The sequence below is a fragment of the Leptodactylus fuscus genome, chromosome 4 (assembly GCF_031893055.1).
Source record: "Leptodactylus fuscus isolate aLepFus1 chromosome 4, aLepFus1.hap2, whole genome shotgun sequence".
NCBI classification, from domain to species: domain Eukaryota; kingdom Metazoa; phylum Chordata; class Amphibia; order Anura; family Leptodactylidae; genus Leptodactylus; species Leptodactylus fuscus.
The window spans coordinates 81,813,882-81,836,592 of NC_134268.1; the positions used below are offsets into that span (position 1 = coordinate 81,813,882).

The 22,711-nt window shown below is 39.5% G+C and overlaps 1 protein-coding gene across 1 annotated transcript in view; it reads right to left on the reverse strand.

Moving 5' to 3' along the window:
- Positions 1-206: 206 nt before the first annotated feature.
- Positions 207-22,711, reverse strand: part of NETO1 (neuropilin and tolloid like 1) — a 127,996-nt gene continuing 105,491 nt past the window's right edge. The window contains exons 7-11 of the mRNA XM_075270761.1: positions 18,382-18,610; positions 9,401-9,514; positions 6,678-7,236; positions 5,682-5,756; positions 207-662 (exon numbers count right to left, since the gene is read on the reverse strand). Of these exons, the coding sequence (XP_075126862.1) occupies positions 5,696-5,756; positions 6,678-7,236; positions 9,401-9,514; positions 18,382-18,610 (963 nt within the window). The 3' untranslated portion in view covers positions 207-662; positions 5,682-5,695. The remainder of the gene's footprint in view (positions 663-5,681; positions 5,757-6,677; positions 7,237-9,400; positions 9,515-18,381; positions 18,611-22,711) is intronic.

Sequence of the window (22,711 nt, forward strand, 5' to 3'; positions counted from 1 at the left end):
ATTGGACAAACGCCAATAGTGTATTACCAAAAAAATTGAAAATTAAGATAGTAACTAAAATCAGAAAATATAAATTAAGACAGAAGAAAATATCTTATTGCCATTTAGTATTTTAATCAAAACAATGGTATTTTATAGAATATCTGTTAAGGTAATAATAGCAGAGTCATGTTCTTTTTAAAGTTTAATTTCTGTATAATTTTTAAAATTCTGGAGCATTTATTTCAAGTAACTATTAAAATGAAAATAATATACAAATTAAGAAATTTTATTGAGGGTTATTTTTCACATCGGTTTTGTTCAGTAAAACAAAAACAATGACCTTGTCAAAGTAAAATACTGTACCAAATACTGCTGGGAATTCTGCAATCAGTAACCAGATTCTTCTTCAAGTATCCAGTATATTTCAAAATGTATTTAAAAACTAAGGAGCACTTGGTGGCCAGCAACCAAATTACAACAATGTCATTGAGTAGCAGGAACGTTGTGTTGAGGGCAGGAATGTCTGTATATCCTATATTAAGAAGGCAGTGGAATGAGTTTAGACCAGAGTCCACTCTCTGAAGATGGGTGAAATAATTCTCTATAGAACATACTGACTTGTGTCCTAAAGTTGTAAAAATTCTTCTCTGAAAGCAAAATAAATAATTAAACAGGCCATCCTGAAAAATGAAAGAAAACATAGACATGTTATTACAAAACGCATAAACCCAAAAATATGCTAAACACATTGTACTATAAATGCAATCTACGGAAGAAGAAAAGCACCATAAAAAGATAACCATACACCATAAACCATAGACCATAAAAAGAGACTACACATATTCCACTACAATATAAAGTAAAACAAAAGCAATTCCAAGACAATAAACCCTTACAGACAATGCAATAATGAAAAATTAAAATAAGAAAAATATAGTATATATACTGTATATGGATCGACATAACTATGAAAAACACATGATCTAGGTTGCAAAAAGTGATATTTATTATTAAGTTGTAAAAAAATTAATCATATATAAAGTTACACTAAGAACAACTATTGTAATGATTAGAGATGAGCGAGTAGTATTCGATCGAATACTACGGTATTCGAAATACTCGATCGATTACCACTCGCTATTCGCATGGAAAAGTTCGATGCAGAACCAGCATTGATTGGCCGAATGCTATATAGTTGGCCAATCAACGCTGGTTCTTCTCCTACCTTTAGAAGCAGGGGCGTAACTACCGTGGTAGCAGCAGTAGCAGCTGCCACAGGGCCCGGGCCATTAGGGGGCCCGGTGACAGCCGCTACCGCTGCGTTTTTTTTTTGTTTTTTTTTTAAAAGTCCGTTACGGGCCCCATTCACTTGCCGATCCTGGCTGGGCCGGGATCGGCAAGTGACACTGCGGGGCCCACAGAGGCTATCATTATACTCGGGGGTCTTTGCAGACCCCCGAGTATAATGATCGGCGCACCGGGAGGGGTAAGGTAACATAAAAAACAGTGTTACTTACCTCTCCGCGATCCTGCCAGGCCTCCGTCATTCGTGTCTGACGTCACATGACCCAGGCCAGCTTCCCGGGTCATGTGACGTCTGACGTCATTAAAGCTGGACAAGAGCGGACAGGACAGCCGACAGGAACAGGTAAGCAACTGTCTCTGTTCTTTTAATGGTTTTAATCCCCCGGGTCTCCGATTATTATACTCTGGGGTCTTTTCAGACCCCAGAGTATAATAAATGTTTATAGGTGTCCACAGTGGGACATATGGGGACACTATGGGGGATAATACTGTGTGTGCAGGGGCACTATAGGGGTTAATACTGTGTGTACATTGGACACTATAGGGGTTAATAATACTGTGTGCATTGGACACTATAGGGGTTAATAATACTGTGTGCAGTGGACACTATAGGGGTTAATACTGTGTGTGCATTGGACACTATAGGGGTTAATACTGTGTGTGCATTGGACACTATAGGGGTTAATAATACTGTGTGTGCAGGGGACACTATAGGGGTTAATACTGTGTGTGCATTGGACACTATAGGGGTTAATAATACTGTGTGTGCAGGGGACACTAGGGGTAAATACTGTGTGTGCAGGGGACACTATGGGGGATAATACTGTGTGCATTGGACACTATAGGGGTTAATACTGTGTGCATTGGACACTATAGGGGTTAATACTGTGTGTGCAGGGGACACTATTGGGGATAATACTGTGTGCAGGGCTTACTAAGGGACATAATAGAGTGCGGAGGAGGGGGTCAGTCGAGGTCTTCAGCATCGGTTTGGGGAGGGGGGGCCCCATGTCAAAAGTTCGCCACGGGGCCCCGCCATTCCTAGTTACGCCACTGTTTAGAAGTCTTCTCCGTGCACCTTCCCCGTGGCGTCTTCCGGCTCTGAATTCACTCTGCCAGGCATCTGGCCTAGGCAGAGCCGACTGCGCATGCCCGCTTGTAGTGCGGGCATGCGCAGTCGGCTCTGCCCAGGCCCGATGCCTGGCAGAGTGAATTCAGAGCTGGAAGATGCCGCGGGGACGCTGCAAGGAGAAGACTGCTCGGAGGATCCAGCACGACCCTCACTCGTGGACTTCTAATAATTTATTTCTTATAGATTGAAACTGCACACAATTATAGGGCAATTTTAGAAAGTGATAGTCATCTCGTGTCTGCTGGACAAGGGGATTTACTAAGTTTCAATAAGAATATCGGAAAAGATCGGATTCCAATCGGCAATCGAGTAAATTTCACGATCACGATCAGATGGAAAATGATCGAAAATCAGATTTCAAAAATTATCCTGAAAGTCCAAGATCGGCTCAACCCTACACAAAAATCATCAATGGAAGTCAAATTTATTAACCAATGGAGGCCTGGATTTGGAGTCAGTGGAAAAACACTACAGGCTGATCCAACTTTGATGTAATGTCCTTAAAACATGTCAAAATGAGGCTCAGTAGTGTGTGTGGCCTCCACGTGCCTGTATGACCTCCCTACAACATCTGGGCATGCTCCTCATGAGGTTGTGGAGGGATCTCCATCCAGACCTGGACTAAAGCCTCTGACAAAATAGCTGAACCACCACTTTGCCTCCCAAAAAAAGTAATAAACATGATTAAAACATCACATAATTACAAAAATGGTACAAATAAAAATGACATCCTGTCTCCCTAAAAAGGTGCCCAACTCAGCTACATTTACCGTTGTGCTAAAAAGTTTACATACCCCGGGAGATTTTTTGTTTTTTTGGCCTTTTTTCAGAGAATATGTATGATAACACAAAAACGTTTTCTTCAGTCATGGCTAGTGGTTGGTTGAAACCATTTATTGTCAGGCTTCTGTGTTTTCTCTTTTTAAATCATAATGATAACCAAAAACATCAAAATGACCCTGTTCACACACCCTGATGATTTTGGCCTGATAACATGCCCAGAAGTTGACACAGTTGTCCACGGATCTTTGGGAAAAGGTAGTTGAACTGTACAAAACAGGAAAGGGATACAAAAAGATATCTAAGAAATTGATAATGCCAGTCAGCACTTTCACACTGTGATTAACAAATGGAAACTCAAGGGCTCTGTAAAAACCAAACCACGGTAAGGTAGACCAACCAAAATTTTGGCCACAACTACCCGGAAAATTGTTTGAGATACACAGAAAAACCCACATATAACATCAGTTGAAATACAGGACTCTCTGAAAACAGTTGTGATGCACAATAAGGAGGCACTTAAAGAAAAAATGGGCTGCATGGTTAAGTTGTCAGAAGAAAGCCAGTAATGCGCAAATGCCATAAAGACTCTCTCCTTCAATATGCCAAACAGCACAGACACAAGCCTCAAAACTTCTGGAACAAGGTAATTTGGTGTGATGAGACAAAAATCAAACTTTTTTTGGCCACAACCATAAATAATCAATTTGGAGAGGTGTCAACAAGGTCTATGATGAAATGAACACCATTCATACTGTAAAGCACACAGGTGGATCATTGATGACGTGGGGATGTGTGAGCTTCAAAGGCACAGAAAACTTGGTCAAAGTTGAAGGAAAGATGAATGCAGTATGTTATCAGCAAATACTGGAGGCAAATTTGGACTCAACAGCCAGGAAAGCTGCACATTGGATGTTCTTGGATGGATCCAACATGACAATGATCCAAAACACAAGGCCAAGTCGACCTGTCATTGGCTACAGCAGAAGAAAGTGAAGGTTCTGGAATGGTCATCTCAGTCTCCTGACCTCAATATCATTGAGCCACTCTGGGGAGATCTCAAGCACACAGTACATACAAGAAAGTCCAGAAGTTTATAGGAAGTGGAGACTTTTTGCCAAGAAGAATGGGCAGCTTTACCATCTGAGAAAATAACGAGCCTCATCCCATCCACAACTACCACAAAAGACTTGAAGCTGTAATTGATGTTAGAGGAAGCAATATACGGTATTAAGGACTGGGGTATGTGAACTTTGGACCAGGGTCATTTTGATATTTTTGGTTGTCATTATGATTTAAAAAGAGAAAACACAGAAGTTTGACAATAAATGGCTTCAACCAACCACTAACCATGAGCAGCGCCGCACCTCTCATGAGGCGACTTGAAGCAACCGCTTCAGGCGGCGCTATGCCAGGGCCCCGGGGAGGGTGGCATTTTTGCTGACCTAAGCCAGTCCAGGACAAGCTGTCCTGGACTGGCTTAGGGTCACCATCTCGGCAGCACAGCACAGGAAGCGAGCGGTGGATTAAGGAGGCCCTGTGGACGCAGCGCTGCTCCAGCGGCCTCTCCTCACGCTTAGCAGAGAGTAGGTCCTCTCCCTGCCTGCTCTCTGCCTGCTAATGCCACCCCCTTCACCCCGCCCCCTCCGCTCCACCACACCCCCTCCATTCCGGGGGGGGGGGCTTTCTTTCGTCTGCCTCAGGCAGCAAAAAAGCTAGGTTCACCCCTGACCATGAGTGGAGAAAAAGTTTTTGTGTTATCATTCATATTCTCTGAAAACAGGCCAAAAAAACAAATCTGCCGGGGTATGTAAACTTTTGAGCACAACTGCATATTAACTAAAAAAAATAATATGGAGACTCAAATTCATTAATGTTTTAAAATTTTGGAACTTTGTAAAGCTACTAAAAAGAAAAAAATCTATACAATTTTTGTATCAACACAATTGTACTGGACTGCAGAATACAGGTAAGGCCTCGTTCACATCTGCGTCGGTAATCTGTTTAGGGGAGTCCGTATGGGGACCCCCGAACGGATTACCAAACACAGATGTGAATCAAGGGTAACATGTCAGTTTTGCTAACAGGTGAATGCCATAAAAACAAAACCAATTAGAATATGGCACAAAGGCATTTTTTAATTCCTCCCTATTCTGATTTTTTCCCCAGGTTTTCCAGTACATTATATGAAACATTAAATGGTACCATAACGCAAATAAGCCCTCATATGACTCCATGAATGGGAAAATAAAAAAGTTGTAGTTTTAGAAAGGCAGGGAGTAAAAAAACAAAAATGTAAAAATGAAAAAATGGCTACAGCGGGAAGGGGTTAAATTGCTCAAAGGAGTAACATTTTATGCAGTCAAAGATTTCTCCAGTACAATGCTTTTTACGTTCTGCATGTTCTTATCCCATCAATAATTTTGTCAACGTTCAAGTAAAAATACATGACATTACAAAGACATGACAAATACTGCCTTACCTTAATTCTGTTTTTCATACCCTAGTTGTGTTGTATTCAGTTTCATGTTTGTTTAGAGACCCAATGAGGCAGAACCTGGAATGTTATGGCTAGTTCATTCAATGTGTTTGCATAAAACAGATTACGTTCAGATAATGACCATAAATAACACATTACACAATACAAGAAACACACGGGCATGCAAAACACACTAAAACAAGAGAAGAAGATTTGAAAGATATTAGTGATTTTAATGTGCAAAGAAAGCATGTAGTGCATGTAAACAAACACATAAGCACAAGTATGCATGCGCTACAAACACAGATAAACATACACTTAGTGCTAGAACATCCAATGATTTTATGGAGCGGTTATTTTACCCTGACAATATGTATACAAATCTTATTCACAGTCATTCAGTATGCACTACATATAAAAAGTTTTTTTAATTTTTTTTTTCCTTTGATTTTTTTTTATTATTAAAATGTTCTGCTAGATTTCTTACTGATTCATAAAACAGAACCACATATCATATCTAGTAATGCTTAATCCACAGTAGCGTTTATAAGAACTGGATAGAACTAAAATTCCGATCGTTTCATACATACTGTATATGTTAATGTAATATTGCATGCATGTAGTAGCATGACATATTTCAAGATAGTAAAAAGTGCAATCTGGAAATAGAAATAGAAGCATTCACTGAAGAAGAAGGGTTAGTAAGAGTTGTACGAGCTACGGATGCATTGTCGTTTAGGATTCTTATTGATCAATGAATTAATTTATAATTCTTTAAATGAGATGGAAAAAAAATGTTTGATAATTCATAATTTCAGAAATGGGTGTGCACTCATTCTACAATTTTTTTTTTTACATTATCTAAAATTTTTAAAAAATTACAAAAAATCATAAGATAATGAAGTGAATGATGAAACATAAAAAATATGAAAGGAAATATCTGGAGGAACGAGCAAGTCCTTAAGTAAATGTCTTCATCAAAAATTTATTGATACTGACCGCTGGACAGATTTGTCATGTCTGGATAGCCTGTGGCTTGTAGTGGGCACCTCTTCGATTTCATCAATGTCACATGTGTCAGTGGCATCCTGTGAATAGCTATGCTTCATTACCAGGATGTTTCTTCTATTCATAGGCTGTAGATTGGGTTTAGCAGGCTGGTTTGGTGTGTCTGTTAGTATGGGTGCTTCCCTTGTACTAAGGTTACTACGGCTGCCCTTAGTGCTTGACAGTTGTGATCCACAGTGATGGTCATGAATGCATTTTGAAGATGATCTCCGTAATTTATGGTAATTTTCAAAATCATCTGCAACATCAGCAATGTCTGCTGCAGCTCCTGAACCTCTAAGAGTGCATAATTCATAATGGGGAGGCTCAAACACCTCCTGAAATACTGTTTGATCAAAGTCTGCCTTCCTTTGGATGAACTTTTTACGAGGTTGTTTGATTTGTACTATTACAGAGATAATAATGAGGATGATAACAATGCAAGAAGAGACCCCTATAACTGTTCCACTGGTGTTTGTAAGCTGGTCCAAAAGGTTGGATTTTCTTTTTTCTGTAGGATAAGAACATTGAAGATATGTTATAGGCAATGAAAACAAAATGTTATGATTATCAATCGCGTAAATTGAGAGCTGCATGCCAACTCTATACACAGTACTCCATGACTGTTACAGGAAAATGGTGATTGATTCTGTAGTAGGGCATTGTCGTGAATACGGAGAACAACCCTGTCGTGGAAGTACAATAGCTGGTTCTGAAATGTTCAGGCCTTTGTAATGGTGTCACAGTAATGAACAATGCAATGTAATATAGCTGTCACTTTCAGTTGGTATCTGTGGCTGCTATTATAGAAGAAATTGCAATATTCTAGCTAGGTCTGACATATTAATAAAATGATCATAACTTAAAAAAGACAGATGGAAACTGATGGTTTGGCATCAACTTGTGTCCACCAAAAATAATGCATGTAGAAATCTCACATATTCCAGTAATTCCATAAAATTGTAGGTACTAAACTTCACCTATCACTAGAACAGAGATATCATGTCAATAACTACGAGGAGTTTAGCTGCAGTTAAGCGTGTATGGTGTCAATGTTTTTAAAGGTCCTATGACTGGCAAAGTAAAGCACTATACGCTACTACAGTATCTCCATCAGTCCTATGTACATTTAATTACATAGCAGGGTGCATGCTTGACTGCTGTGCCATCATAATTCCTCCCCACCACGCTCTTGTGGTGATGAGGAGTTTGGAACATAGGAACCCCATTCATATTATTGGTGACATCTGAGCAGTCAGACACTGATCACATATCCTATCATAGGTGTCTGTCTTGGTAAACTTGGAAAGCGTGTAAGGAAAAAAAAAACTAGCAACATGGAGGACTTGCTAGTAGTTTGCTTCAGTTTATCATAAGGTGTGGACCTATACTATATTGTCAGCCCAATACAAACCTGGCCCAGGTGCCTTCACCAACATTAATCCAGCTCTGTCAGTTTACAGTAAATCATTTCCCAACATCTAGCGTAATAATATGACGGATGTTGGTTATTTAAATATGGTGATCGCACAGGAGCTGAGGGGCAACCATAGCCACTGGGTCTCCACTGTATTAACCCCACAATTAATGACATTAAACCCTCCCCATCCCACGGCAATGACATCAATTTCCCTACGGCGAGTGGGCACTTGAAACAAGATCTGGGGGTAGTGATCCATTCAAATGCCAGCCAAGAGCCTATTGACTCGCAGGCTTGTCACCCACTGACTTCTATTACAGAGTGTGCTCTGCATCCTGTAATAGAAGTGCTGGTATTTTTAAATGCATTGCAGATATAGAAGAAGAGGCCACTGTGGAGATCGCTGCCCGATACGTGTCCAGCTGTCACCAAACAAGAGGAAGATGAGACTCCACGGACTGTTATATTTATCCCCCCCCCCCATATCCACCACTCACCCACCCGAATCCAACTCCCCCCCAACTCTACTAGCTTTGGCAATGCCAAATATCTATTCGGACGTGCCAATAAAGCTTGTTTGATTTGATTTGATATACTGATAGAAAAAAGCCCATAAGTAAGAAACAGCGCAAATGCAGTTTCTTTCCAATTCTGTCCAATTCTGAATCTTTTTTTCCAGCTTTTAGTGCATAATTTAGAATATTAAATGATACCATTACGAAGTACAATTTGTCCCGCAATCATTAAACCCTCCTACGGCTCTGTAAATGGAAAAATAAAAAATGTATGCTGTTTGGAGCACCAGGAGTCGAAAACGAAAATTGAAAAATGCTTGCGGTGGGAAGGGGTTAATCAGTTATGTTTATTATTATGGAAGTCAGTGGTAGATAGAAATTAATAATACAATACAAGTTGATGCAAACCAGCATTTGAATTGAAAGGGGAATTGATTAGGGAAAAAGTCATCATAACAGTTGTGTGACTACAGCAAAGAATTTTTTATATACACCGGCAGGGCTGGTGCTAATTTTTATTTTTTGACCAAACGGATACTGATGGCTACGTCCAAGGATAATTTATATGGAACTACTCAAAGTCATGCCACATAATACATATATGTGTGTGTGATAGATAGATAGATAGATAGATAGATAGATAGATAGATAGATAGATAGTACATAAAGGTATTTTTATTGATATTTAATTATTCCTAATTTATTGAGCTGATATAGTCAGTTCATATTCTGTGTTTTACCTTTGCAGTGGTTTTCATCCCAAGGGTATACACAATTCTGAACTCCATTGCAGACCAATGTATTATTAATGCACATATTACTATGACAAAAAAATGAATTTGCTTCACATGGAGCTGAAAGGAAAGAGAAACATTAAAACGAAGCAATGCTCATGTTTTCTTAATATAATAGTTTAACCATACTATCTACTGTAAGAGAGAAAATAAGCATTTCAGAGCATTAAAATTTCATAGTAAAAACACAAACACAACAAGTCTTGGATATATTAGTTAATTAGCTTTGCATCACTAGCTTATAACTACAGATGTACAAATGTACAATCTGGAACAAACAGAACTTCCACACTTTTGGCATAAACAAAGTCTTAATATATATAATATATATTGATATATTGATGATATATAATATATATTTTCTCAAGGACACAGAGTATATTCCATAATTGTCACAACTTTACACTCATATACTTTTCTTCATGCGATTGTGCAAATAAAATGATTTGTTAAATAATCTTGCATAAAAATACAAGCACTTGTAAAAAGTCCTATGGAGAGGTGGGGTCTTTAATATGTAGATCAGTATTAATATGATTGTGTGGTCACATGATGAGATAGAAAAATGAGTTTATGTTTGAGATTTTTTTTTTTTTTCCTGATTTTTCAGTATAAATTATGTTTCTCAACTGTAACATTATGGGACTTTGACATATGGACTATAAGTTATTATTACATATACTGTATAATAATTACATATTATATGGTACGTGCTAACAAAGCCAGATAAGTTGTAGTGGCAATGATGGTAGTTCAGTTTCAATACTGAAAATTAGAAGCTGCAAGAAGATACATTAACAGCAGATGGCAGTGTTTGATCATAATAGAAAACATCTATTGTATCGGAGGTATGAGCACAAAGTGTAACTTATTACATTTCTGGGTTATCTTGGGCATTTTCTGATGTTATGTAAGAATATCATATTGTTAATCGAATACAAAAGCAATAAGCCATCAGAAAGACTAAAAATAGAAATATAAAAAATGGAATATACTGTAAATATACTGTAAATCCAACATAAAACTGATATTAAAAAATGATTATCCACTTTTTAGAAATAGTCCAACAATTTTAGATTGTTCCTGTTGGAATCGGCACCTATCAGTTTTTTACTGGCTGACACACCTCCTACATTGTTTAAATGCTATGAACTCTGCTGCTCACTTGTCTTACTTTCAGTAGCAGAGGTTATTGACAGTGGCATAATGATCACAGTTGCAGGGGTACGACTATGACCGGGCCCAGATTACCATGATTGCACAGAAGCAGAGGGCCACTATGGAGCATATTATACTGTGTAGAGGCCACTGTAGAGCATATAATACTGGTTGGGGGTCACTGTGGAACATATAATACTGTGTGTGGGTCAATGTAGAGCATAGTATACTGTGTGGGGGTCATTGTAGCACATACTATACTGTGTGGGGACCACTGTGGAGCATATTATAGTAGTAGTAGTATTACAGGCTGTAATAACTTGACAGGTGCATTGTGCAATGTAAATAGCGAAGGAGTCATGGCTCTCGCAAAAGCACCACAGTACCTTCAAACAGTTGATCAGCAGCTATTGGACCCCCACTGATCTCTTAGACTGTTAGGACCCCGCAGGTCAGCTGTTTCCCACAGTATCCAATATTGCTTACATGTCGGGCATTGCGCTGCTCACTCACAGTATTTTTGATACCTGCAGCTGTGGGTATTAAAACTATATTATTTTCAAGTATCTGAGATACTGATGCAGCACCCATAACCGCCACTATCAAGAATCTGCGATAGGGAATTCTTACAAGCCTTTAGTTACATCACTGGTTATCAGTATTTCATAAGCTTCAATAGAACACAACTGCAGTACTGATAACTGTCCCTACTAAAAATATGGTGAGCGAGCATCACAACTCATAGCATGTAAACAATGCCAAGAGCTGCTCACTCTAGTAAACCAGTTTGGGCCCTACTTTGATTTTCTTTAACTCCATTTTCATATGAAAGCACTGATAAAAATACATAAGTACATAAGAATTTGAAAAAAAAATCTAACAAATTTTTGGGTGCCTTATTAAAGAGGACCTTTCATCATATTGGGCACAGGCAGTTCTATATACTGCTGGAAAGCCGACAGTACGCTGAATTCAGCGCACTGTTGGCTTTCCCGATCTGTGTCCCGGGTAAAGCGCTATCGGTTCCGGTACCGTAGTGCTTTACAGTCAGAAGGGCGTTTCTGACAGTTTGTCAGGAACGTCCTTCTCCACAGCAGCGCCTATCACACTGTACAGTGTAAGCGGGGAGGAACCCAGCTCCTCCTGATAATACTCGTCTATGGATGAACACTGTGAGCAGAGGGAGGGGGCGTTCCTTCCTGCTCACACAATACAGCGCGATAGGCGCTGCTGTGGAGAAGGACGTTCCTGACAGTCAGAAACGCCCTTCTAACTGTAAAGCGCTACGGTATCGGGACCGATGGCGCTTTACCTGGGGCACAGATCGGGAAAGCTGATTTCAGCACACTGTCGGCTTTCCAGCAGTATATAGAACTGCCTGTGTCCAATCTGATGAAAGGTCCTCTATAAGGAGGCATGCACACAAAAAAGCATAAAGTGCAGTGCAATTCAGTTCCTTTGGAAGGCACCATCCAGTACCAGACATGGTCTGTAAATAAGAATGAAGCTGTTTCAATGCAGTTTTGCACCTCATTGATAGGGTGTATATCTTATGGATTGGGCCTGAGCAACAAAATTCCAGATCACTATTCAATATTTTTCTGATATGACATTTGTAGTTCCATCCATGAGAACACTGTTATCAATGCAGAAATATAAGATGCATCAATGTATCTGCTCATATGGAAATGTTATAATCATGGTTTTGGAGTTTATTCATTATATCACTGTAGCCTAGGAAAATATTGCTGTTACTTCCTATGAATACTCTAGATAAACAAGCAATATTTATGAGTTTTAGGCACCAACGAGCCCACACAAATGACCTAATTAACTTACAAGTCATAATACATCCAAACCGAATCTACATTGTAACATTGCAATGTTATTAAACACTAGAACAATGAGACAAGCCAAAGAGTATTAAATTATCTTAAATGTCAATACGTGGATGATAGAAGTTTCTTTCATAGAACAAACACAAAATAAATCAAAGGTAAATTAGATAAGCTAGAAAGAGCAAAGTAGATCAGAGCACATAAATAATGTCATATTTTGGCTTACTTTGAACTTAAAGGGAACCCATTACCACACTTGGGGCCTCAGATGTCCCCAAAACTGATAATATACTTCCCATTTGTGTCTCCCCCTTTAACCAGTTCCAAAAAGTCATCTCCAGCATTTCCCCGCACAGACAAACTATATAATTGAAGCAGCCGGGACTACTAAACCTTGGTATCTTGGACTTGAGATGGTCACAGTTTCCTTTTAACGTTAACAATTACTAAGTTTACTTTCGGTAAAAGGAAAATGTTTGTTTTGGTACCGTGTTAGCCAGTGGTTATGAAATATGAAAAAAAACAAAAAAACTTTGCGAGTCTTCAGTAGGTGATACCTTTTTTAATGGCTAACTCATAATGATGACAGAATATGACGTTTCGAAGCTTCCTCTGAGCTCCTTCTTCAGATATATCTCATGAATATGGATATATCTGAAGAAGGAGCTCAGAGGAAGCTTCGAAACATCATATTCTGTGATCATTATGAGTTAGCCATTAAAAAAGGTATCACCTACTGGACTCGCAAAGTTTTTTTTGTTTTTTTTCATATTTCATAAGTTTACTTTCGTATTTCAGATACAGAGCAAATATTATTATTATAATGCCACAGTCAGTATCTGCTGATCAAAGAAATTTAGGAAAAGATAAAGATTAGAGATGAGCGAGTAGTACTCGATCGAGTAGGTATTCGATCAAATACTACGGTATTTGAAATACTCGTACTCGATCGAGTACCACTCGCTGTTCGAATGTAAAAGTTCGATGCAGAACCAGCATTGATTGGCCGAATGCTATACAGTCGGCCAATCAACGCTGGTTCTTCTCCTACCTTTAGAAGTCTTCTCCGTGCAGCTTCCCTGCGGCGTCTTCCAGCTCTTCATTCACTCTGCCAGGCATCGGGCCTGGGCAGAGCTGACTGCGCATGTCCGCTTGTAGTGCGAGCATGCGCAGTCGGCTCTGCCCAGGACCGATGCCTGGCAGAGTGAATGAAGAGCCAGAAGATGCCGCGGGGACGCTGCAAGGAGAAGACTGCTCGGAGAATCCAGCCCGACCCTCACTCGTGGACTTGGTAAGTATAATTTGATCGAACATTGCCTACCCCTGAAATGAGCATTTTCCCCCCATAGACTATAATAGGGTTCGATATTCGATTCGAGTAGTTGAATATTGAGGGGCTACTCAAAACGAATATCGAACCTCGAACATTTTACTGTTCACTCATCTCTATTAAAGATCTGTTTATTATGGTTGCCCACAATCCTGGCCTGGATGTACAAATGTACGATTCAAAGGCGGTGTTGTGTAGGACTATGTGATATCAGCTATCAGATTTAGGACCCATGTGAACTAACTAATATATGTTAGTTCAAAGGTATGGAGACGTTTGGAAATTCGAAATGCCACCCTGCTGCGGCATGTTGTAAAGGAGGAGGGGGCAACTCTCTTTGGGGCAGTCAAAGCAGCCTCAAAATCTTGTAACCAATTGAAAAATTTTCTTTGTTGCAGACTCAGACATGAGTGGATTGTGAGATTAACATGCATGGAGAGTACAGAGACTTGATCATCTCCAGTAAGCAGCGTTCAATGCAGAGAAGTTCAATGCTTGGCATGCTAACAGACTACCCATCCACCATGGCACATTTTCCAAACTGATTCCCAAATTTCACTAAACTAGTTCTATGTTGGACCTACCAAAAAGGGGATGTAACAAATCTGTCACAACAGGTTCAATTTTTCTCTGCCCAACACAGAACCTGTTTGATTAATGTGACAAGTAATTGGCCAATTGTGCCTAGGCAGATGCGTGGTCTGTTAGGGTGCCAAGTATTGAAATCTGCTGAAGGCACTTGTGTACTTTCCTCCCCAGAAATAACACAATCTCTGTCCCTTCCTTGCTGGTTTGTGACATTAGATTTGTCACATCAAATTATGTATCAGATACATATGTCAAATGCACACCTTCCCATTTGAAAAAAAATCACTTGGTTCCAAGATGGCTGCTTTGAAAATGGCATCGCCCCCTCCCCCCACAGCGTTGCCCCCTTCCCCATAGCAACAAGCTACACACAGAATGGCATTCCCAACCAACATTTTCCAATAATTTAGGTGTCTCCATACAATTGGACCATCCCTTACATACAGTGTGCCATAAGCAGCTGGTGTTGTGATACCATATTACTTTTCTTTCCACATTGTACAGATAGAATATTATATATTGTATAGGGGCCAAGTGTGTATACGACAGGATTTCTGAACCCTTTAGTCTTTGGTCTGTGATAGATCAACTACAGCATCTCACACATCAATACTAGGCACTTTGATTGTCACTTTAGTTTAACATGAAGGAATAGAGGTTAGCTTGTTTTTTTCTAGGAAGGAGCATAGTCCTTAGTGGGGCTATATGTCCTTAAAGTACTTACAGTGGTTTGGTATTCTTAATTATTTCCCTTCCTAGACCATCATCTCTCCCTTTGAAATGTATCTTATAGATGTGTCCTTCCTTACCCATCCTTTTGGCTAAATGTGTACTTCACAAATAAAGCAGTTTTCTAACACATCTTGGCTTTGTGACAATTTATAACAAGTAGGGCTGCACCTGCCATAAAGTGACCTGTGACGGGAGGCATTGGGGAAGGTGAGCAAAAACAGCAAACAGTTATACCCACCTTTCCTGGGTGTCAAGCAGTCCCCAATGTCCTCTTCAGTCCTATTCTGGCCTGAGTCTGACGTCACATGCCCTAGGGCACACCAAGCATCCTAACATCATGACGCCTGGCACATGACCACTGTGGCCCAATCACTGGCCTCAAAGATGACCCTTGCTGGTATGAAGTCACATAGCAGCCTAAGAAGGATGTCAGATGCTGCAGGACACCGCGAAGATGCCCAGGAGAGGTGAATCAAGGTGAGTATAAGCACAATAGTGCTTTGTGAGTGGCGTAGCCCCGAAATTTCGAGTTAGCCCAAGCCCAAAACTTTTGAAAAATTCAGGTCAAATGTAAGACTGACATATGTGTGGTGGCCAAAAAGATATCAGTATACTTTGTGTGGGTCAAAAAGAAGTGGACATTGTACTGTGTGGGAGCTTAAAAATGGACAATATACTTTATGGGAGTCAGTAAAAGGGGCTATATACCAGTAAAGGGGACAATATACTTTGTGGTAAACACTAAAGTTGCAATATACTTTGGGGGTCAGTATACTGTGTGGGAACTAGTAGAGGGGACAATTTACTGTGTGAGGGTCACTAAAGGGGTTGTTATATTGTGTAAAGGCCAAAAAAGGAGGTAATACACTATAGGGGCAAGTAAAGGGGATAATGTACTGTGGGGGCCAGTAAAGTGGGCATTATACTGTGTGTGAGCTAAGTAAGAGGAGTGAAGGGGTGTGAGGCATGGTCTACAGTTGTAATTAGAGGGCCCCATCACGAAACTAAAGATCACCAGGTTGGGTATTTTTTGAGGAGAGAAGGGGATTTTTCTATTTTTCACCTCAGGCAGCGGAGAAGCTAGGTTTACCCCTGATCACAAGTGACATGCTATGTATCCTCTTTGTATCTATATTTGATCACACAGTGTGGGGGGGGGGGGACTCACAGTCTTTAAGTCTAGCTTCTCATGATATATGTTGAATTTGTTTTAAGACTAAGGGAAATACTACATTGGAGATCAGTTATGTGTGGACACATCCATATTTAGGGTGGAACTGTATTTACCTCAGACGTTAAATTATACAGTATTTGCCAAAACTTCAGTAACATCTTTGTGGAGCTGGAGAGGTCAGCTTTCATACAGTCCCCACCCCATTTTGGAAGTTGCATCCTTGTTACACCACACTGCACCAACCCCTGAATGCACATTTCAGCAGCAAGTGACTCGGCAGTCCAGCACCATGCACATACCCTGTTTCCCCGAAAATAAGACAGTGTCTTATATTAAATTTTGGTCCTAAAGACATGCTATGTCTTATTTTCAGGGGATGTCTTACAGTATGTGCTAAGATTGTGCAAAGATTGTATAAAGAAAAACATTGCAGCCGGCTGAACGCTGTGTGCGGTGCTCTAACAGTAGATACAACGTATTGCAGCGGTGTCAGCAGCCGGCAAATTTGTGCACACAGAACATTGCGCACAGTGTTCAGCTGGCTTCAATGTTTTTCTTCATACAATCTTTGGGCAGAAAGATTATTACCGTATTATTGGGGGATGTCTTACTTTCAGGGGGTGCCTTATATTAGACAATTCAACAAAACCTCTGCCATGTCTTACTTTTGGGGGATGACTTATTTTTGGGGAAACAGGGTAGAAGTTCAGGGAGTATGCCTACTCTTATGGAAGTTCAAGGGGTTTCCCCTTTCTACTTATGTAGTGTGAATATTAGGGGTTTAAGGCATTATTAAAGAACTTTCAGGAAATATCCAAGATCGCCATGTTTTTATTTCTTATGATTTGGCACATTGACTAGCGTGGAAGAACATATAAATGTATTTTCATGTATTACTATTCCTCATATTTCTAGGCTTTAGGATTAAAATTTTACTTAAAGGGTTTTTCCCATCTCCCTGTTTCAGCAGCTTTGCCTGCTGTTTCTTCTTCTCACTTCCTGCATTCCTTTATCAAACAGATAAAGTCACCTCCCCCCAGCTTGCTGAACAGGACACTATGAAGTATCACAATACTTATTATAATTACTAGAAATCAAATATAAATGCTGATGTAATAATATGCTCATGCTCCTAGAGAATTGACTCTTTGAGTTTTATCTGTATGTTTACTTAGGGTATGTTCATACAGAGTTTTTTGCACACGGATTTTGACGCGGAATCTGCCTCAAAATCCGCCTGCAAAACCACCTCTCATTCATTTCAGTGGGAGCCTCTAGCAGTCTTTTTCCACTAGTGATTTTTTTGAGCTAGCGGGAAAAAGCAGCAACATGCCCTTTCTTCACACAGATTCCGTGGGTGAGTCATCTGTGGCGTCCGCGGCTCGAGACACCCTTCGGCTTAGGTTCATTCATTCAGGATCAGGATGGCACAACAGGATGCTGATGTACTGCATTGGCATCCCGTTGTAGCTAGCCGCGCAAAATAGCCACACGGCAGAAAATAATTCCATCATGTGAACTTACCCATAGAGAGATAACAGACAGGGCTTTATAAGCAAACTGCAATTAGCTGAAAGGCAGAGTTATAGCTAACAGTGAGAGCAGTGAGTGATGTCATCTGTCCTATCTTGTCACACAGGTCCGGTGCTATGGAAATGCCGTGTAAACAATAGGAGGAATAAGTTCACATAGCCGGAAAACAAAACAGCATTGCTAAAGCAATTTATTTAGGAAAACTCAATTTATAGAAGATACCAATATAGATAGAATGCTTGAGATGGGACGACCCCTTTAAGTATACTGATACACCAATTGTATTCTCTAGTATATGCGACTATGTAAACTGGTTGGTCTCAGTTTAAACTGTCAAAATATCACACCGGATTACTAAATCTGCACCTTTAAAAGCTGAACCTTGTCTGTTCTACAAAACCCAATGAAATGGCTGAATCATAGAAGTAATCTTCCCTATACTACTGCGTTGTTTTATTTAACTGCTATTAGAGACAGAGAGGAAAACCAGACATTTTGTGAAGAGCAACTTGATTATGAGAGATAAACAGCTATTATGGTGCATTAGTTCAACATGAGACATAATGTGCCTTACGTTCTTGGAAAGATGTGAAGAGCATCTGGAAACGGCTGGTGCGGCTGCCTTCATCTGCCCACATTCGAATTACTCCAAGTCCTGTACGCAGCATCACATCATTAGCAACCGTGCTGCAAAATTTAGCCTTTAAATCTTCGACTGAACTGCTTCCATCATACACCGCCACAAAATTCCGCTTACATTCATTTGAATTTTGCATTTCATAGTCCAAAAATCGCAAGTATATCTGGAAGTAAAGAAAGTCCATTATGTGAGCCCTATTACACATTGATTGAGCATTCACAGTTCAATCAGTAAGTACTCCAATTATCTGCTATTCAAAGCAAACCATTTATTAGACTGCACATTCCTTCCATTATTGATGAGACGAAGCTTCTTAGTACATGCTAGAGAAATGTTTCCAGAGAATATGTCAAATTACTTTTCTTAGAAAAAAAAGTACAGGGAAATATTATGTCACTTAACCAAGATGAATTTAATTAGGTGAACTAGGAAGATATGCAGGGTGTATTTTTAGGCTTCACTGCTGTATTTCTTTTTTTGTTGTATCAGAGAAAATTATTCCACCATTATAAACACTTTAAATGATAGAAAATTGCTGCATCTTAGTTACTGAAATGTTTAAGTCAATGCAATCAACTCCTAAGATTTTTGTTGTCAAATGATGTAACTACATTACAAATACGGCTTTGTTTACACCTGCAGTGAATATTTTTCCACCTGGCTCCTGTGGTCTACTAAACAAGAATCACATTGTCTGCACTGACCGTACTACCACCCTTATGGTCATCAGCATATGCCAGGTGTCATTGCTACAGATGTGTCCTTTCTTATCTTTTTTCTTGCCCTGATGTGTCCAGGAATGAGGCTCATGAGATGGCAAGCTTTTCATCACAATTTGACTTTTTGACACCTTATCATAATAGTTTGCAGTCTGTCTCTTGTATGTCTCAAATATATGTAGGCAGATATGTAAATGATTAAGGATGTGGTCTGATTAGACACTGGGTCTCACTACAGGATGGTATATAATTGCTTCCCCCTCTGTCCTATAAAATAAGAACCTCAGAGGCTATTTTTGGGTAGTGTATCTCTTGGTAAGTGATTGTTTGCTGCTAGACATAATTCTACAATGCACTCAAACACATTGTGCCCAGGTGATAGACTTTGACAGATGGTGATTTTGATGAATAGCCCACCATCTAGGCCATCCTGACCTGAGCTGTTAGGAAGTGTTGGGAGCAGTGGTTACGTGGAGCAAACCGATGACCAGTAGAGAAGAACACTTGATCAGCTGGCAAACACATGCAGCTCTTACAGTTTCCTCCACCATCCAGACACAGTTGGCATATTCATTACACACCCTTGTCTCTACCCAGAACATTTTAAGACTTGCAGTGCCCATTACAAGTTCTGCTATTGACAGCCACTTTAGTCTTAGTGGTATTGTGAATGAGAAACCTGACCTTTATGGACTCAAAATGTATCTTCCTTAGCAAAGAATCCAGATTTTGTTTGGGATCTACCAGTTGGGTTAAAGTATGGAGGCCTCATGGTGAGCACTCAAATCCTGCCTTTGCTGTAAAGAGACATACTCCCTGAACTGCCTGTGTTATGACCTGGGAAGCCATTGCATGCTACAGTCAATCATCCATAGTAGGGATAGAAGGGCAGCCGGGGATCTGATCAGTGACCCTGGGTTTGCTTTCATCAAGTCTGCCATTGATCCTGCCTCTTGCAATATCGATTACTCAAGGCTGTATACTTGAATATTGCAGTGTATAATAAGGAAGAAGGCATCAGATAATTACTGGTTCATGTCCCATAGCAGCACTAAAGAAAAAGAAACTGTAAAAAAATAAATAACACAAAAAATACCCCTTTTGCTGTAGAAATAATGATTTATTTGCTCTTTCTATATCGATAGATAGATTTGGTATTGCTGCTTCCATGACAAACCATACTATAAAACTAAATCATTATTTAACATGCAACAAAAAAAAACATTATATCTTGAAAATGTGCCAACAAAGGCAGAAAGGGGAATGTATAAGGAATGTATAAATTGTACAAGCTAGAGATCGCAGTCCTGGCAACCCCATATGAATGAAGTTCTAGCCACACACGCATACTAGAACTTCATTCACAGGAAGACTTTAGGGGGACTTTCAGTTTCCGCTCTCCTCATTGCTGGAGGATCTGGTGGTCGAACCTCTCGTCCAACCCTTTTTCTACATACAACATGATGTCCTAACTATCCTATATGTTTATGAGTGACCACCCAGTAGAGAAGGCAGGACAGTAGCCTTGAAAGGATTTTGTTAGTATGTCATCATGATATTTTATTGAATTGGTTTCATTAATAAGTTTAAATGAATTTTAAATCTTAAACCACACCAGAGACCAGTTAAATAGGAGACATCTGTATATGTGCAATTGGTGCTCATCAGCTCAACATTTGGACACTGTACATTCACCTTAACAATAATTCATAACTTGTATTTGATATGTATGAAAAATAAATTGGTGTACTGCCTTGTTTATCACAAAATGATTTAATTGAGATCACTTCCAAAATGTAATAACGTGTGAAGTCAAAGATAAATCAATTCTATGATATGTGTTTTGAACTTTTGACTTTCAGGCTCCATATCTCACCATCCACTGCAGCTTCAAACATGAGACTACCATCATTTTATAGGCAATCTTGGCTATCTCATATGTAAATTTGACTTGTTGCTATGTAGCATATGATTAGTTATGCAGATTCTTGTCATGTATCTGCATTGTTACTGTTTTGTTACTGGTGGTTGAAAAATCTTTTTCTTCTTGTATACTACAAACTACAACCTGTTCTCAAATTCCCTAATATCTCAGTTTGTTATTAGGTTGAAATTCAATCTAAATTGGTTCAACTTGAGAATCAGCCATGAAGAAGATTTCTGAAGAAAAGAGAAACAGTATCATCCAGATCATCAATGGAAGAATACAAACTTAAGTCCGGACACCCATTCAAAAGCAAGGAGGTAGTGGTCCAGGCAAAATATCGAAGTCAATAAGTCGGCTCATCACAAGGTCTATCAGTTCTGGCGCAACAAATACAGCAGTGGAGGTGGCTTGTACACCTCGTAATAGTAAGATGACAGACGTCCCTGCAAGCACCGTTTGACAGGCATTACACATGTCTGGAATGATGGCCTGAAAAAAAGGTGAAGAAGCCTCCACTTCAATATCATAAGATGCGTCAGCTCGAAAAGTGAACAATAGAAGATTGGAAATTGGAGATTTGGAGCGATGAGGCAAAAGTCAATAGACATAGGCTCCGATGGGCACAAATGGGTTTGGAAGAAACAAAGGAAAGGGGGCTAATGTAATGAGAAATTGAAGGAAGTTTGGTGGAGGAAGCCTGATAATATGAGGTTATTTCACAGCCAAAGACATTGAATACTTGACCAGGATTGATGGTGGTCTTAGTTCTGATCTATATGTGTCCAGCAGGACAACAGCCCCAAGTATATGTCAAGATTAGTTGAAAAAAATAAATAAATATTCAATGACAATGAAGTAGAGGTACGTGATTGGCCCCCACAGACACCAGACCTCAACCCAATCGGACACTTGTGGGTAGAGTTGAAGAAAAAGCTGTATTTATATTCAAGTGAGTTGACTAGTATGAACCAACATTGGAAATGTGTACGGGATTGCTGTGCTCTTAGACCCTTGCTATGAAGCCAAAATGGGTTATTTTTCCTGCCTCCCAAAGGCATAGAGGAAGTATGCCAAGAGGAAGGGACAAGACGTGTCCCGAAACGCGTAGCCGTTTATGCATTTATACCCTTATGTGGTTGCCATATGATCTTTTAATGGATTGAAAATAAAGATTTAAAAGAATTTTAAACATCGGGAAGTGCTGGAATTTTTTCTATCATCCAGGCTGCCTGGGATTACATGAAGATACTAAAGAATTTGTGTAATTCTACATCCACAGAAGATCTGCGGTTAGTTTTCTGTCACTATTGATTTTAGATTTCTCTTTTGTTCATTCACTTTGCATTTTGTTAATTGATAAAAATAAATTATTAACACTTTCATGTTTGAAAGCTTTCTCATGTAGCAGAATTTTTGTCACAACACTAATTAACAAATGTTTTATCATGATTATATTGCTTCACCAGCAGAAAAACAAGTAGAACTTGGGTGAACGTCCCATAGGTTGGTAGACATTGACCAAGAAATAAATATCATAAAACGCAGCCTTGAGAAAAGTCTCTTGTGGATTGAAACGTTGCACTTTTAAGCTAATATATTGGAGCGCTGCTTTTTTGAC